General features: G+C 50.5%; 1 protein-coding gene across 1 annotated transcript; it reads right to left on the reverse strand.

Annotated features, from left to right (window-relative positions):
* Positions 1-4,327: 4,327 nt before the first annotated feature.
* Positions 4,328-12,456, reverse strand: Vsig8 (V-set and immunoglobulin domain containing 8). The gene is made up of 7 exons (XM_028785744.1): positions 12,279-12,456; positions 8,240-8,415; positions 7,611-7,812; positions 7,266-7,487; positions 6,388-6,507; positions 5,894-6,092; positions 4,328-5,021 (listed from the first exon to the last, which is right to left on the reverse strand). Exons 1-7 carry the CDS (start codon positions 12,325-12,327, stop codon positions 4,736-4,738), a joined length of 1,254 nt encoding a protein of 417 aa, XP_028641577.1. The 5' UTR covers positions 12,328-12,456; the 3' UTR covers positions 4,328-4,735.
* Between the last annotated feature and the right edge of the window lie 3,242 nt (positions 12,457-15,698).

Consider the following 15,698-nt stretch of genomic DNA (forward strand, 5'->3'; position numbering starts at 1 on the left):
GCTTCCAGGCGTGCCCTACTATGGAAGATGAGATTACCCATTAGATATGGAGGGGTCAGCCACTTGCTGAGTCCCTACTGCATAGCCGTGTGTGAAATACACACATTACATCAGATAGCCTTCTTCCTGTTCATTTCACAAAGGAAGAACCTAACAATTTGGGAACCTACTCAATAGCTGTGAATCTCGTTCTATCAGGTTCTAACCACAGAGGCTCCTTTTGCATATACCAACACGGAATACTCACAAACCTTTATTACAACTGTTCTGTTTCTCTTCTTTTCCTCCTACTCCCCACTTCCAAGCCCACACAGGACCCAACACAAGCATACTCAGCCTTTATGAAAATAAATTCAGCTATTTATGAAATTATTATTTCAAATGGGAAACCAGATAGAGAGCAGGATTTCCCAAGCTAAATCAGGGACCAAGCCAGGAGGAAGGCCCCAGGAAGCTTAGGAAACAGATCTAAAGTCTTCACCAGCCATTCATCTATCTCCAGACAAGTCAAACCTAATCCCATACTAGTTAGGTAGTTCACACCTCCGAAACTCCCCAATACACACACATACATACATACATACATACATACATACATACATACATCACACACACACACGGGAGGGGGGAGTCTGGACCTAGACTTGAGCAATAAAAATAAAAATACAATGGTATGCCCTGCCTGTATGGTCATGGTTACTCTTGGGGGAATACACTAGTGATTCATGGGATTCCGCCTACCCACAGGCTTGAGAATTGACTCTTTATGCCCCTCTAAGAGCTGGGGAGGGATATCAGAGGGGATGGGTAGTGAAGACTCAGAGGCACTCTGCATAGATGCCTCACCATCAGATGCACTGCAAGGCAAAATTCATGAAAATCTTGTGGATGCCTAATTGAGTTTCTAATGACTCTCACAAGAGTGGTGTGTTGGCTATCCACATAATTGTTTGGTGACCCAAAGAACTAGAATCCAGTCCTGGCAAGCTTGGGAAATGGTGCAAAAAAACAGGACCAGAAAGAGGAATGGAAATAGGTGACTTTGTGCTATTTGTATCTTTAGACAGACAGACAGGGATAAATCAGAAGTGCCTTAAGATTTCCTCTCAGAGGGGGCATCTGTGCCTAGCTGGTCATTTGCCTAGTACTGCTGTTTGGACTAGGGACCACCAAGGCCCTGAGTGTTACTGGCTTGATTTTAGTTTCTGCTATTTGGGAATGGTGGAACCTTTAGAAGACCAGTGGAAGGAAGTTAAGACACTGGGACATGCCCAGCTTCTCCTCTTGGTTTTCTTCTTTGCTTTCCAACTCTAAAGACTGAGCATCTTCCTCTACTGTGCTTCCACAAGCATGTGCTGTCTCATGAAAGGCCTAAAGGCAAGGAAGCCAAGCAGCCTTGACCTGAAATATTCAAAATTGTGAGTCAAAAATCAGCTTTTCCTCTTTCAAAACTCATTATCTCAGGAACTTTGCCATCATGAATCAAAACTGACTAACATAAATTTTGCAAGCCAGCTATCCAACAGGGCCATCCACTGAAATAAACTCTAGAAATGTACAATTAAATGCGTTGTAACAAATTAGGGATGCTAGGCACCCAAACCTCCACCACTTTTGGATTATTTTGCTATCCATCTGTTTTTTTACTTATTGTTTTCTACTTCATCTGAATTGTGGGTACGACGGTGTACCGTCTCAAACACCTCTCCCAACCCCAGGCCAACAACATCATGTTAGCAGCTTGGGCATTGAACTGTGGGAATATTTATGTCACAGAAGATAAATACTACAAATCAAAGCTTCCATGACCCCAGCCTACTCTGGCCCATTCCCAAATCCATTGTTCAATGTATATCACATTATGTGCCCTTTCCCCATATCTCTGCCCAAACAGGTTACACACAGAAGAAATAAGGGGAAAAGATCCAGGTGGTCTTGAAGGAAAATCTTTTTTTTTTTTGAAAAGTGAACTTCTTTTCTATACAACTTAGAAACTTCCTCACTTCCCAGCTTCGCCCTAACAGAAGTTGTTGCTAGAGTCTCACTGAAACCTCTCTTGTGGAGAGCCGCATAGTGCCGCGCCCTTAAGATGGCGCTGGTCTCCTTTCGCCATCCTGATGGCAAGTGCTCTCAGGAGTAAACAAGTCCTTATTTGGCTGTGGCTAGTGATCTGGCTTGCTTCCATGTATGTGGACCTATCTGCTGTTGCCACGTGGCTGGCAGGGGTAGGCTAGTCCTAGAGTGCTTAAGCCTGGGAGACGCTCCCCTCCCACCCCCCCACCCCCCACCCCCCGGGGTCAGAAGCTTATTCAAGGTCCTGAATAAACTGCTTGGAGAAGAGCTCATGTGTTGCGTCATCCTTGCTGGACAAGGGTGGGCGCGACACTCTCTTGCTACTTCTTAATGGGTTTTGCTTGCCAGAGCCTCACAATGTCCTCACAAGCTCAAGTGAAAGTTAAGTCTCCATCAGCATGGCTCCCCTACTCCCAGAATGGGGAAAAGGATGTCACTCACCACAACCTGCCTTAGCCCCTCACCACCTTGTAGGAGGCTGGGCTGGCAGTTCCTCAGAGTATAAACATCTTTTCCTCATGTCAGCTTTTATCAGTCACCTGCCTTAGGGCAAAAGTGTGCCAGGCATGGGGCCCTGCTGAAGAGCAAACTCTATCTATGAATAACTCATTTGAAATGCACTCATAGACATGGCCAGGTGATTGGTAGGTTCTCTACTCCTCCCTACTTAACTGTCTTCCCCCTGTGTTCTATACAGCCAGTGCCCATACTCCATCCAACCTTTAGGTAAGTGGTCTTTAACTCCCTTTGCCCGACATTCATTCTCTCTCATCTACCTTGCCAAGCGCTGCCAGGGCAGAATAGACAACACTCCCAACCACCTCTTGGTGAGCCCCCATGCCATCTTAGAGGTTTCCAGGTTATTTTCTACCAGGCAGGATACTCTGAGCCTTATGTACACCTACTGTATGTTGCCTTGGGACAGGAGAAGGACGATTAGGGAGAGCAGTTTCTTTTGAGCAGAAGAGAAACAAAAGAAGAGTCTAGGCTCTCAACAAGCAGGTGGCTGGGAAAGGCAGGCAGAACTAATGGCCTTGAAGTAATATGAACTTCTGAAGACCCCTTAGCCCACTAACCAGACAGATGTCCTTTGTGAATACAACCATGTGGTCCACCAGAGGCCACTGAGTTGGAACAGGAAGCTCTGTGCTCCCCACGAGTAGATCTTAAAGCAAGGAATAAAAGCTGTGCATGGTCAATAGAAGAAAATACTCTATGAGATCTTCATAGCCTTCCTTTGTTTTTTCTTTCTCTACTTTGTGTGTTCTTTGTGTGTTCTTCTAACTGTCTTCTAAAACTATCTTCTCTGGCTCAGCTCAGATTCTCCTGGCTCAACGATCTTCTATTTTCAGTCTGCCTGAGCGCTTCCCTGCACCAACTGCCTTCTCCTCTCTAGCCTACTCAGCCTTTCTTCTGCATTAGCTGTCTTCTCTGACTTGGCTCTCTGACCCTACTCTTCTGCCACCCGGACCTGACTCCTGTCCAACTCATCTTGATAACCAAAGGCTCATGCTTTGGGAGGCAGTGAGCTGACACTAAAGGTACTGTGGCCAGAAGGGGTTGGGATAGCCCTCATTGGGAATATTATAGAAGGAATTCAGCTATCAGCAAGCAGCCTGATGTCCTGGAGTCAACAAAATCTTAAATTATGCCTTTTTTTCCTGCCTCTGTTGAGATATAATAACTCCCCTGAAACTCAGTTTCTTCTGTGTATAATGTGAATGGTGCACAGCCTCACAGAACTAACGGGGTAAGTAAAATGAACTATTTAAAAGCACCTGGCACTTAGTGGGTATCTAAACCTTAATCTTCCATCAAAGAGGGCTGAACTAAATATTCTTGGGTCTTCCTACTCCAGTGTCTGAGTGAGTTTAGATCCCTTCCCGGCTGCTGGAAAGGGAGACATATACCTGGGAGAGATAAAGAAGTTCGGATTAGGTAGATGGATGGAAAGGAGAAAACGCTGAGACAACCAAGGGAGCATGCGCAGGTCATCTCTAACACCTGCCCACTCCCATTTGTTTCTTCTTCTAGAATAAAAAGGGAAAGATGGGTTTGGAATTTTGAAGTCTATTCCGAAGGACCTCAGTTTCCCCATTCGTACTGTGAAGGGATAGGTCTAGATGCCCCCTTCCAGCCATGGCTTTCACTGTAGGACGGGGAAGCAGAAGATTCGGATAGAAGTACGGATCACCCCGTCAGGGTTCCCCACTCCACACCCAGCCCTCCTAGGAACGCTTGACAGCCACCTCGGTGTCAGTCTTTAAGCTTCTTTATTGTGCTAACACTTGCCTCGGAGCTCAGATCTCACACACAGAACAATTCAGCCCTGACATCCACCTACCCAGGGCTGTGGGGGCCCTCTGCCTTGGCTGGGGACACCTGGCTTGTACCTCTGCGGTTCTGGGATATCGACAGCTCTCCCTTCCCTTCGCTCCCTGGAGCCCGGGGAAAGCTCTAAACTGTCTTCTTCTGTGCCCCCGCCTCCTTCCACTTCAGAGAAGGAGGCTCTGTCCCGCTTGGCTTCTCAGAGGGAAACTCCCTTACCCCCCGCTAGGTGGCCGATGAGAGCCAGGTCTGTTGGCCCGAACCTGTCCCCAGCTGCGGGCGGAGGCCCCCCCCCAACCGCCTCCCAGCCGGGGCGCAGCCCGGTGCTGCGCGCTCACACTAAAAGGCCGTCCTTGCACGAGCGCTGCTCGACCTGGGCACAGTCGGCGCAGTTGGCCGGCTCCCCGCTCTTGACCTTGATGTAGACGGGGGAGGGACCCGCTTCGCAGGCGGCGGAGGCGGTGCGGGGCACTAGGGCCACGTCCTCGGGGCCGCCGCAGGGCGGAGGCGCGTACTTGCGGCGCAGGGAGCGGCTGACGTTCTGCGTCGGGTACCCCAGGAGGTGGGTGACGCGGCTGCCGCGCCCGCTGGCCTTGCACCCGGGCGCCTCGGCGTCCACTCTGGAAAACAACAGGCGGGCGCGTGAGCTGGCTCCTCCACGGCGCGGCGTTGGCACGGCCTGGGCAGAGCTGGGGGCTCTTGGCAACCTCTCATCTCCCGCGCCCCCCTCCGCCTGCCCCATGACCTCCATCTCTCTGGACCTCAACTTACTCTCCCTTCTTTACATTCCTGGGACAGGGACCCTGCAGCGTCCCATGCCACCATCCCCATCCTTCATACCCTGTTTGTCCTTCATACTCTTGAGTGTCCCAGCTCGGGGCCGGCAGCCCCAGTCAGGTTGCCCTCTATCCCTTTCTATTGTTCGGCTAGAAGGGAGCCTTAGTGATCCGGGAACTGTGTCCCTCCTTTCCTTGACTAAACCTCACCCTGAACTGCGGCAAGCTCTCCTCGCCTCCTGTCCCTCGCTCTTCTTTTCCTCTGTCCCCAAGGCGTTGCAATCATTAGCACTGCTATTGTTCTATTTTTATTTCTAGATTGCTTCTAATGTAAGTTATTAGTACTATTGGTGTTAACGCTTCTTAAATAGGCATGTTGAGGTTCTTGCCGGCGCAATACAAGGGAAAGAGGAAAACACGTGGTCCCTGCCCTCCAGGAGCTTACAGTCTAGGCCAGACAGAATTAGGGGGATGCATAGACGACAGGGAGGAAAGTGAAAAGCAAGGAGCAGAGGTGAAGACTGGAGCGGGAAGGAGAAAGACAGAAAAGCCATGCGGCGAGTGGGCAGGTCGACATGCTGAAGTCCCAGCACTCCATGGCGATGGCGGGCAGGTTTGGAATGGGGTTCCCAGCCGGCCGATGGCAGACAGGGGTGAAGAGGACAGGGCGCCGGTCCCCCGCTGTGCAGCAGCATGCATCATGCATCAGGTTTTACCTGATCTCACTAGCCAAGTCGCCGCAGGCCCCTCCGCCGACCCCGCCGCCGACCCCGTAGCCGAAGGCACCGCGGGCACCACCGGCCCCAGCGCCTCCGCAGCAGCAGCAGATGAGCCCCCAGATGCCTACAGCCAGGCAGGCCAGCATGAGCAAAGAGCCCAGCACTGCGCCGACGATCATGCCTACACGTTGGGAGTCTGTGGAGAGAAGTAGAGGCAGTCAGGCTTCTGACAGCCTGGCACATGCCAGGGCAGATGCCGGTGGGAAAGAACCCAAGTCCTAGGATGCCCAGTGAGGAAGCTATGCGGAGGATAGAAGGTGAAGGTTAAGTGAATCTGCAGGTGGCTTCCAGCTGCCCTAAACAAAGGCCTTGCCTGGCAGAGGTGGAGAGGCAACCAGCTGAAGCTCCAAAATAGAGTTTAGGTACCTGCAATCAAATCACAGACCCCCACCCCCACCAAGCCAGGGGATTCTTAGGGCTGCTGTACCTACCTGAGACTTTCACCTCTACCACGCAGACGCTATAGCCCACATGGTTGGCCACTGTGCACTGATACAGCCCATCGTCATCCGCGTTGATGCCCTTCAACACCAGGTCTCCGTTGCTCAGGCCTGAGATGAGAAGAGCATCAGAGGGATACTGAGACAGAGAAAAGTGGTCTCTGAGAACTCCTACCCTGCCCAGCCTCTGTGGGGTGGAGGATGAAATGCTACCCTAAAAAACAAGGAGGCTATATACAAGCACGCACGAGTCCACTCCACTCTGACTCATACTGTTTGCTGAGACAGGAAAATAAATTTAAAAAATAAAAGGAAAGACCCCTCTCTCAGAAAGAAGACAGAGTCACCGTTAAATCCCTGTGACCTTAGGAACTTAACACATTCTGACTCAGCACTAGTTTGAAAAGTGAAGACAGGGTTAGACCAGAGGAGCTTTGGGGTACCCTCTAGCTTTGTTATTCTTTGACTGCAGTGCTTATTCTGATTCTCTAGATGCTAGGAGCCTCAGACACCTTACCCCATCTAATCCTCTCGCCAGTGATGGCAGTCACCAGTAAATATTCCTTTTTCATCTGCCATGGAGGTGTTAAGCCACTTGCCTGAGATTTACTACCAATCAGCATCCTAGCCAGGACTCAAGGCCAGCTCTTCCTTGGACTGTGTGTTCTCTCCAAATTACCCATGCTGCTTTTGACTGACATTCCATTCGCACCTTCTCTCCTTCCCTCAACAGCAGCTGCCTGGACATGCCCAGGGATGTGAGTATCTCTCACAGGGGTACTGAGTCTGACGTGGTACCGCTGGAAGTCCCAGCAGGCCCCCAGGTCTCAATCCCCTGACTTTTTCCACTCTCCCTGCTGGCCCCTCACCTTGGTTGATGGAGCTGTGGAACGACTCTTGGTAAGACAGCTCAGAGTGGAAACTGTGCTGCGAGTGGTAGGACCCAGCTCGGTAGGGGTGACTGTGTCCACTGATCTTGGCCCACTTGTAGGAGAGGGGCTGAGAGCCTCCATTGGCAAAACACTTCAGCACCACATCATTGCCCTTTGACATGTGGCCTTCCGTCCAACACATGGGCACCGCAGGACGTGCTGTAACAAGACAGGCAATTATAAGCCCAGGCACAGCCAAAAGCCTGAGCCAGGCTAACAGTGACCAAGCTGTGCTTGGCTCTGAAGCCTGGAAAAAGGGAGCCCAGAAGAATCTCATCCTACCTTGGACAGTGACAATGACCTTCCTGGTGGCCATGGTGGTCTTCTTCACCCGGCACTCATAGGTTGCTGTGTCAGATACCTGCAGGTTCATGAGGTTGATGGAGGCATCGTACTGGCTGGGGTCTGAGGCTGCAAAGCGGACCCTCTGCTGCAGATGGGGGAGGTTGCCGTGACTGATCCTCTTGTCTTGATAAGTAAGAAACTGTGAAGCAGAGAGGAAAACAGCTGTTGAGACTGTTGAGAACCGAGCCAAGGAAAGTTGTATAAGTTTTGTGGGCAATTCGCTGACCTTCTCTAAGACTCAATGTTCTCAACTGAAAATGAGCATGCTGACCTTTTGCCGAATGACCGAGCAGATGGGATTAGATATTCTGGAGAAATGTAAGGTCAGACTGGGAACTTCTAAAGGAGGGCCCACGTTCAATCTCCACCCACCTTGTTATGGGGTAGAATTCTGGAGGTAGAGAGACTGGCTGGCCTGACTCCCAATTGGATGGCTCTTATCCCTGTTGCCTCACTCCCTGAGAGATCTTGGAGGAAGTTCAAGGCCCTGGTTTCCTCCTTTGTCTTCCTTCTCCCTCAGGATATTAGCTTCTCATCAAGTTGACATCATATAGTACGAGCCTTACCACATTCTCCCTATGTGAGGGTTCTGAGTTGACTTGCATCCACTCAATGTCCAGACCATTGGGACCATAATCTTCAGGATCCAGGATGTAGGGGCAGCCTAGCCTCACATTGTCACCTTCTGCCAGGTACAAGACCTCCTGGCCATCCCCATTGATCCTTACAGCAGACAACAGTGCTGGTGAAGGGTAAAGCAGGTAGAGAGAGAGAACAGAAGCAGTGCTTAGTAGTCAGTCTCCACCACACTGCTACCTGCCAACTGGAGCTCAGTGTGGCTTCCATAAGAACGAGGGACTGTGGACTGTGTGTGTGTGTGTATATGTGTGTGTGTGCATGTGTGTGTGTACTGGCATAAGCAATACTTATGTTGTTTGTCTGTTTATTCATGTGGCAGTCTCTGGGCATCCTTGTGAACATGTGTATATATTCTAGACTTGTGTAGAGCATTTGAGTATTGTTTACACATGCAGAGCTCTTGTATGTATACATAATTGTGCATTTGCATATATGTACATACATATGTACACACACACATATATATGTATATCTATATATATTCTAATGTGCATTTTATGTCTATGACTCTGTAGATAAAAAGATGTTCATGCACATGACCATGTAGGATATCTACCTTCATATCTACATGATAGTGTGTGTGTGTGTGTACATGTGTGAAACACCCAGAGTTGTTAGATGTTTTATTGGAAGAAACAGGCTATTTAAAAGCCACCTGCATAGGCTGGGTTTAGGCCTTATCTGGGTCAAGTGAAGTGCTCTAGCCAGAAGCAGAAGAGTGGATACAGTGATTCTGGGTCTCTTTCCATCCTGAAAAGCAAGAGTATAGCTGTGTATGCTGGTGTGGTGGCGGTGGTGGTGGTGGTGGTGGTGGTGGTGGTGTATATGTATGTGCGGTGTATGATAATGTCGCTGAGAGTTCTAAGTGATAGTATGTGCCTCTGATTGACACTGGGCAGCTCTAACCTAGAGCTTGTTCATGTGTATGCCTTTGTCTATGGCAGGTTTTTTTCTGTAGAATGATCCTTGTGAAGCTAAGTATACCATTGTAGACTGCGTGTCCTCCTCCTTATGTGATTGTAGACTGCGTGTCCTCCTCCTTATGTGATTGTGTGACTGCGTGTCCTCCTCCTTATGTGATTGTGTGACTGCGTGTCCTCCTCCTTATGTGATTGTGTGACTGCGTGTCCTCCTCCTTATGTGATTGTGTGACTGCGCGTCCTCCTCCTTATGTGATTGTGTGACTGCGTGTCCTCCTCCTTATGTGATTGTGTGGTTCCAGTAGAGCTGCTCTTGCTTGCTTGCTCCCCCTGGGGCCCCTCCTGCCACTGAGTCAGAGCAGGAGCCCAGGGTTTGGAGGCAGGATCAGGAAGCTTAGGACTGAGCTCCTCTCCCTCCCTCCCCTGAAGCCTCAGGCAAGCTCTGGCCCCAACCGGTTAGACCTAGAGAAGAAGAAGGGGGGAGTGAACCCAGGGCTCCACCCTAGACACTCAGCTCCCTACCTCAGTCTCTGAAGCACTCCTTCTACAAAGCTCTCACCAAGCTTGTCTATGGATGACCTTTTTTAACAAACATATGCTCTTTGGGGATCCCAGAGCCAAATCTCAGGAAGTCTCTACCCACTCCCCCCCTCTCTCTCTCACATACACACACACACACACACACACACACACACACACACACACACACTGGTACACCCCTTCCTGGGCAAAACAAATAGACACAAGCATGTTCTTTCAAGCCCTCAAAATGTGAATATATGCCAATGCAGTCTCCTCTTTCTTACATGAAAAAGCTATTGGATCTATACAGAGACACACATTTACAGGCAAACGGAGTCCACATTAGGCTAGGACACACCCACTGCATGCTCTGGTGGCTTCCTGCGCGTCTATTCAAGACCAGACACATCTGCAGAAGCCCTGAGTTCCAGGTGTAGCCTGACTCTGGAGAAGCTAGCAAGGGCCTTACATGTCCCCCAATATCTTAGGCGGCACTGGACCTGCCCCTCTAAACTAAGGCTAGCCCCCATACATTCTAACCTGAAAAGACTTCAACTTGGCCTCAAACAAGCAGCCTAGTTTCTGGGACTCTAACGGGACCTAGAGATGCCTCCTCCAGCCTTAGGCCAAAAGAATACCAGCTCATTCCTAAGATAAGGATCCCGATGCCGTCTGCCAGATCCTGGGGCGTTGAGAAGCGAGCTAAGGATGAGCCAGATGTCTGCTGAGAGAAGAGGCTCCACCCTGGGGATGAGCCACTGGAAACAGCTGACAACAGGGAGAATTCCCTTTCCCTGCATCACGGAGGTCAGCCAGGTGGAGGGTAAGTATTCAGAGAAAGGGGCTTGGGATAGGAGGGACAAGCTGGAACAGAATGTTTCTACCCTGCACTAGGCTGTATTGCTTCAATTGTGGTAGGCAGGCCCTACCACAGGCCAAAGAGCCTCACCCCAGCTCCTCAGTTTCCTTCTCAGTAGATGTTTCCTCAACTCCTCCCAAGGGTTCCAACCGTTTTGTACCTCCTCCCACCCCTTTGGCATATCACTCTGGTTTATCTTGCTGTGACACTGGGAAAGGATTTCCAGGGAATTTAAGAGAAAAGGGGGGCTTGTGTAGAGGGAAGAATGGGGTGAAAGCCGGTGGTGTAGGAAAGTGTGCTGGGTAAGAAGACTTGAGGAGAAAGAAACAGGGGAAGTCAAGAGGCTTTCCAAGGAACTGGTGGTTGACCCTTATAAAGTCTCCAAGGCTGACTAACCTCTGTGGGGATAGTGTCTGTTCTCAGCTAAGAAACCTATTCTGAATTTTTGAGCTAATTTCAAACTGACAGGGGGAAAGAGAAGACAAGAGGAGCTCAGAGAAAGTTTTGGCACATGGCTCATGCAGCAAGCATCTAACCCACATACCCTCACATATACAGCACACATGGAGATGCCCCAGCTCTCCTGGCACAGCCACAGCTCCTTAAGTGGGCACTGCCTGAGGGGCTTTCAGCAGACAAAGGAAGCAGCAGGCATCTTGCCAGAAATTCAGTCATCACACACACACACACGTACGAACACAGATACACACACACACACACAGACACACACACAGACAGACACAGACAGACACAGACACACACACACATACAGAGGCATGCATAATACCACACACAGAAGCAGGATGAAACAGCTCCCTCCCCTCTCACCTTCTTCATACTCGTCATCCTACCTCTTGACCCCCTAGGAGGGGCTCCGAGCTATTTTCTGCAATGCTCAATAGAGTCCCCCTTGCCAGGACTTGCCCAATCCCAGGCAGGCCTCCATGGTATCCAAAGCTGAGCCCTGCCTTCCACGATGCCCCAGAGAGGTGAAGGGGCTCTGGGAGCCTACCATCCTCCCTGTCCACATCTTCTCAGCCTCATCCCAGAAGAGGCAACTCCTGTGGGCTCTTGTAGCACATGAGCCCCAGAGCGGAGGTCCCAGGCCTGGGTTCTTATTAGCTATAATGGAAGAAACCCAGCATGTGCAGCCCTTTCAAAGCAGACAGCTTTCCTGCCCAATGCTCTGGCTTGGGAGGGCTGGCCCTTCCACTGGGAAGAGCACACAGACTATCTAAAGGAAACAGATCATTGACAGGCTCCTCCTCGGCCCCCACCCAGAGCTGCTGCTCACCTGACTCCTACCCCACCTTCAATTCCCATAACTAACTCCGTATCTCCAAGCAAGCCCTGTCTCCAGCTCCCAGCGTGGGAACAGCACAAAAGGCACCTTGCACACAGTATATGAGCTGCACAGGTTGTCAGTTACCATGAAGATCTGTTCCAAAGCCTCTGTACACAGACACTGCCCCAAGCCTTCTGGTATGAGCGCTCCTGGGGAGAAGCCCCCGTGACAGTGTCTAAATCAGTATCAGCAAAGTGAAGGTAGATGGATGGTCTCTACCAGTGCCTCTTAGACCATCTGTGAGGCTGCTCTCTGAGCCCATGAGCACCCCTGACCTTCGGCGTAATGCTGGGTATCCCTGCCCCTGCCCAGCCCCATACCTGGGCTCAGGCACATGAGTAGTAGATGGAGGGCTCCTCGAACTCCCATGTCTCTAGGCTTGGTCTTTCCTCCGCCTGAGCTGGGCTCCAGTGGGCTGGTGGTGGTGGGTGGAAGGGGCAGGTGGAGGGAGGGGGAGCGGAGGGCCCAGACACTGCCCGAGGTGGCAGGAAGGTGCAATGAGTGCCAGGCTGAGGAACAGCCGGAGTTATTTCTATAGGAGGGAGGGGGCCTTGTCCCCGCCTTGGGGAGGAGCCCAAGTGGCCCTAATTAGCAGGGTGACAGGATGGCCTACCCAGGCATTACCCAGCCCTCACCCAAGCTCTTCCCTGTCCCAAGAGTAGTGCAGGGTGACCAGCGGGACTTGTAATTAGGCCCCTGTTAAACCTCCACTTCCTCCTGGCCAAGTCCTTGGGGTGACAACAGTCGCCCCATTTTCCAGCGTCCATGGAGCTCCTGTCACCACTCATTCGCTGCCTCCTTCCCTGGGGGAAATGGGAAAGAGGAAGGAGAAGCCAGATTTCGGGAGGAAGGATGGCCAGCATTTGAAGAGTTAACATTGACCAAAGACACCCCTAGTCTCACACACCCACCCATTGCAGACCCAGATTTCCAGGGTCCCAATCCCTTCAAGCATCCCTTGCTCTCCAAGTCAGGTCTAAAAGATAGTGTATCAGAGAAGGGATCCCTCTGCTGTACTGGGACTCGGAAGGAAAGCCCAGGTAACAGGAGGCACAGGAATGTAGCTTTTCTCTGTCCCTTTAAAGGGAGTGAAGCTCCTGAGCTGAAAGCAGGAAAGAAGGGCTGTGTAAGAATAGGGTCTTCCCCTGCTACTGTTTCTCCATCCTTGTTGGCACAAAGGTCATCCCCAAGTTCAGGGATCCCCATGAGCAGGAAGTGCTATGATGGGATTGCCTCCCACACAAACCTCTGTCAGTTCACTGAGGCCTAAAGAAGAGAGACCGGGCATGTGGAGGGAGTGAGGGACTGACTGTGCACCCTGAGAGAATGTTTGAAGTAGGCAGAACAGGAGGTCATGTGATCGAGTACACCTCTCACAGGGATGCCGGTTGGAGAAGGACTGAGCCCCTCTGTGTGCTTTATTCTGGGATTTCTTGGTATCTCAGTCAGGTGCTGAAGGTTCAATGTAGGCCTAGTGTTAATAGGAGTCAGAATCCCCTAAGAACAAAACTCCTCAAAGCCTGGACTGTCAACTGGGCAGCCAGCCATCACAGTGTCTAAGCCAACACAGTTAGGAGGGTCTTGGACAGCAGAAGGGGGAAGGCCAGCCACTGTTGATTGATCCATGCATTCAGGACAGTTCCTTAACCTTCTCTGGATTCCAGGACTAGCTGATAGGATGCAAATTATTTGGAGCCTCATTCAACAGCGTGGGCCCTTGAGGAAGCCTTTTCCACTACTGACCTGAGGCTCGGGAAGGGCAGAGGGGGAAGAGTCTGCAGGAGAGTTATGGGGCTCAGGAATGCTGCCAAGACCTACACTCTTGGAAGAATCAGACAAGACAATAAGGAAGCACACGGAGTCCTCACAGCTCTGTGTTCCAAATCCCTGGACTCAAACTGCCAACAATAACAGGTTGCTCCAGGCTCCACCAGATGTACACAGTAACTATCCTATTTCCTTATCTATTTTGAGATTAATGGGGTTGTCTTGAGTCTGGGAAAACAGGGGTCATTATCCCCATTCCAGGGAAACAGAAGCCTGGAGAAACAAAGATTCAGTTCAGACGCAGCTACTGGCCAATTAGGGATAGCCAGGCATCCTGGCCCTCAGTCCCGAGTGGTCCAAAGGAGAGCCTGGTAGCCATATGGACTACTACACATCAGAGGAAAGCATGGAAGGCCAGTGGTGAGCGGAGGGGGAAACAGACAGGACAAGGAAGAGGGACAACGATAGAAGGGGCTGAGCCTGTGGTCCCACTAAACTGACATGGGGGGATCCATTAGTGCTCTGGCTTTGAGGCGAATGTGCAGTGACAGCTGCCTCTGGGGTTAAATTTGAGGTTAGTTGACATTATAAATGGGGTTGAGGTTGGATCTGAGGTTGGAATTAGAGTTAAGGTCAGTATTAAGGTTAGAAGTGCAGCTAGAAGTGCAGCCAGCACTGCAGCTAGGTGTTATGGCAGGACTTTGTGCTAGGATAAGAAATCTGTTTTCAGTGTCATTCACAGATCTGCATGTGCATACAGGCTGAGGTAACGCAAAGGCTGGGTTGAAGTTGATTTCAGATTTGTTACAAGTGAGTTTGAATTGAGTTTGGGATTTAAGTCAAGAGAGTGTGGTTGGGGTTAAAACAGGAGTAGAATTGTCTAACCAAGCAGCTTCAAGGGGATTTAAAATGAGATTTTTATGATATAGAAAGACAGCATCCCCCACCTGCTAAATCCAGGTTTGGCTCAGCTCTGGAAGCATAGTAGTGGTGCATAGTGATGTACCCAATGTCTGAGGGAGGGATTCAAAGTGCATGAGCCCATGCGAGAGGGGATGAGACAACTTAATCCCATAACAAATGGAACTTCTGAAGTCCTGCTCCACCACCTGCTCACACCTGAGGAAGCTCCCAGATGCAGGAAGCTATGAGTAACCAGTGGATTCCGTCACCAAAAGATGAGGCCCATCAGAGGGATTTGCTGGGGAAGGGGTCCAACTGTGAAGCCTCAGAGAGGTTCAGAGAAGGGTTGGGGAAGAATAAGGACCTATTAGTTAGAAACCACTTTTGAGGGGATCATAGAGGGTTTCTCAAAGCTGGAAAAGGCAGACAGAATCATCTTTGGTCCCCCATGACCTACTGAAGGCTAATTGTCACCTGTTTGCAATTTGGAGCTTATAAAAGAAGCTGTCAGCCTCCCTGTCCTATGCCATGGGAAGAGGGGTCTTGGGGGAGGGTAGAGGGTATAAGTCATAGATCCAGCCTAGTGTTCTCACATTTGAGACTGGCCTGGACTGGCCTGCAGCCCAGTGGCTCTCTAGGCCTCTGCCTCAGCAAAGAAAGAGGATCCCACTCCTGAGAGGTATTCTGCTCTAAATCTTCCCTTGCCTCTTCTTCACCATCTGTCTCTGCCTTAAACTTCCCATTTCTACCCACCAACCCCACTTCCCTTTCAGATCTCATAAAGGTCCAGGCTGACATAGAAAATCTTGGACTTCTGTGCTAGGAGAGGACAATAGTTCTTGCTTCTGTTCTAGAACAGAAATAAAAAGTTAGAAACAAAGACCTAGAAGAGAGTGAAGAGAGACTGTGAGGGATAGAAGAGGCACGACAAAGATTCCGAGAAGCCAGAGCCAGCTTTGGAGACGTGGTATAGCCTAACCCCAGATCCCTGTAGAGGATAGGCAGCCTAATCATCCTCCAAAACCACCTCCTCAGCCACACAGCCACCTCCTCAGCCACACAGCCACCTC

Source organism: Grammomys surdaster, unplaced genomic scaffold (genome assembly GCF_004785775.1).
Source record: "Grammomys surdaster isolate TR1022 unplaced genomic scaffold, NIH_TR_1.0 125341, whole genome shotgun sequence".
Lineage (NCBI taxonomy): Eukaryota > Metazoa > Chordata > Mammalia > Rodentia > Muridae > Grammomys > Grammomys surdaster.

Coding starts and splice junctions, on each gene's coding strand:
- Vsig8 (XM_028785744.1), bottom strand. CDS start 12,327: ATGGGAGTTCGAGGAGCCCTCCATCTACTACTCATGTGCCTGAGCCCA. Junction 7,488..7,610: donor GGTCATTGTCACTGTCCAAG/GTAGGATGAGAT, acceptor GTCTTGTTACAG/CACGTCCTGCGGTGCCCATG. Junction 5,022..5,893: donor GACTTGGCTAGTGAGATCAG/GTAAAACCTGAT, acceptor GTTGTTTTCCAG/AGTGGACGCCGAGGCGCCCG.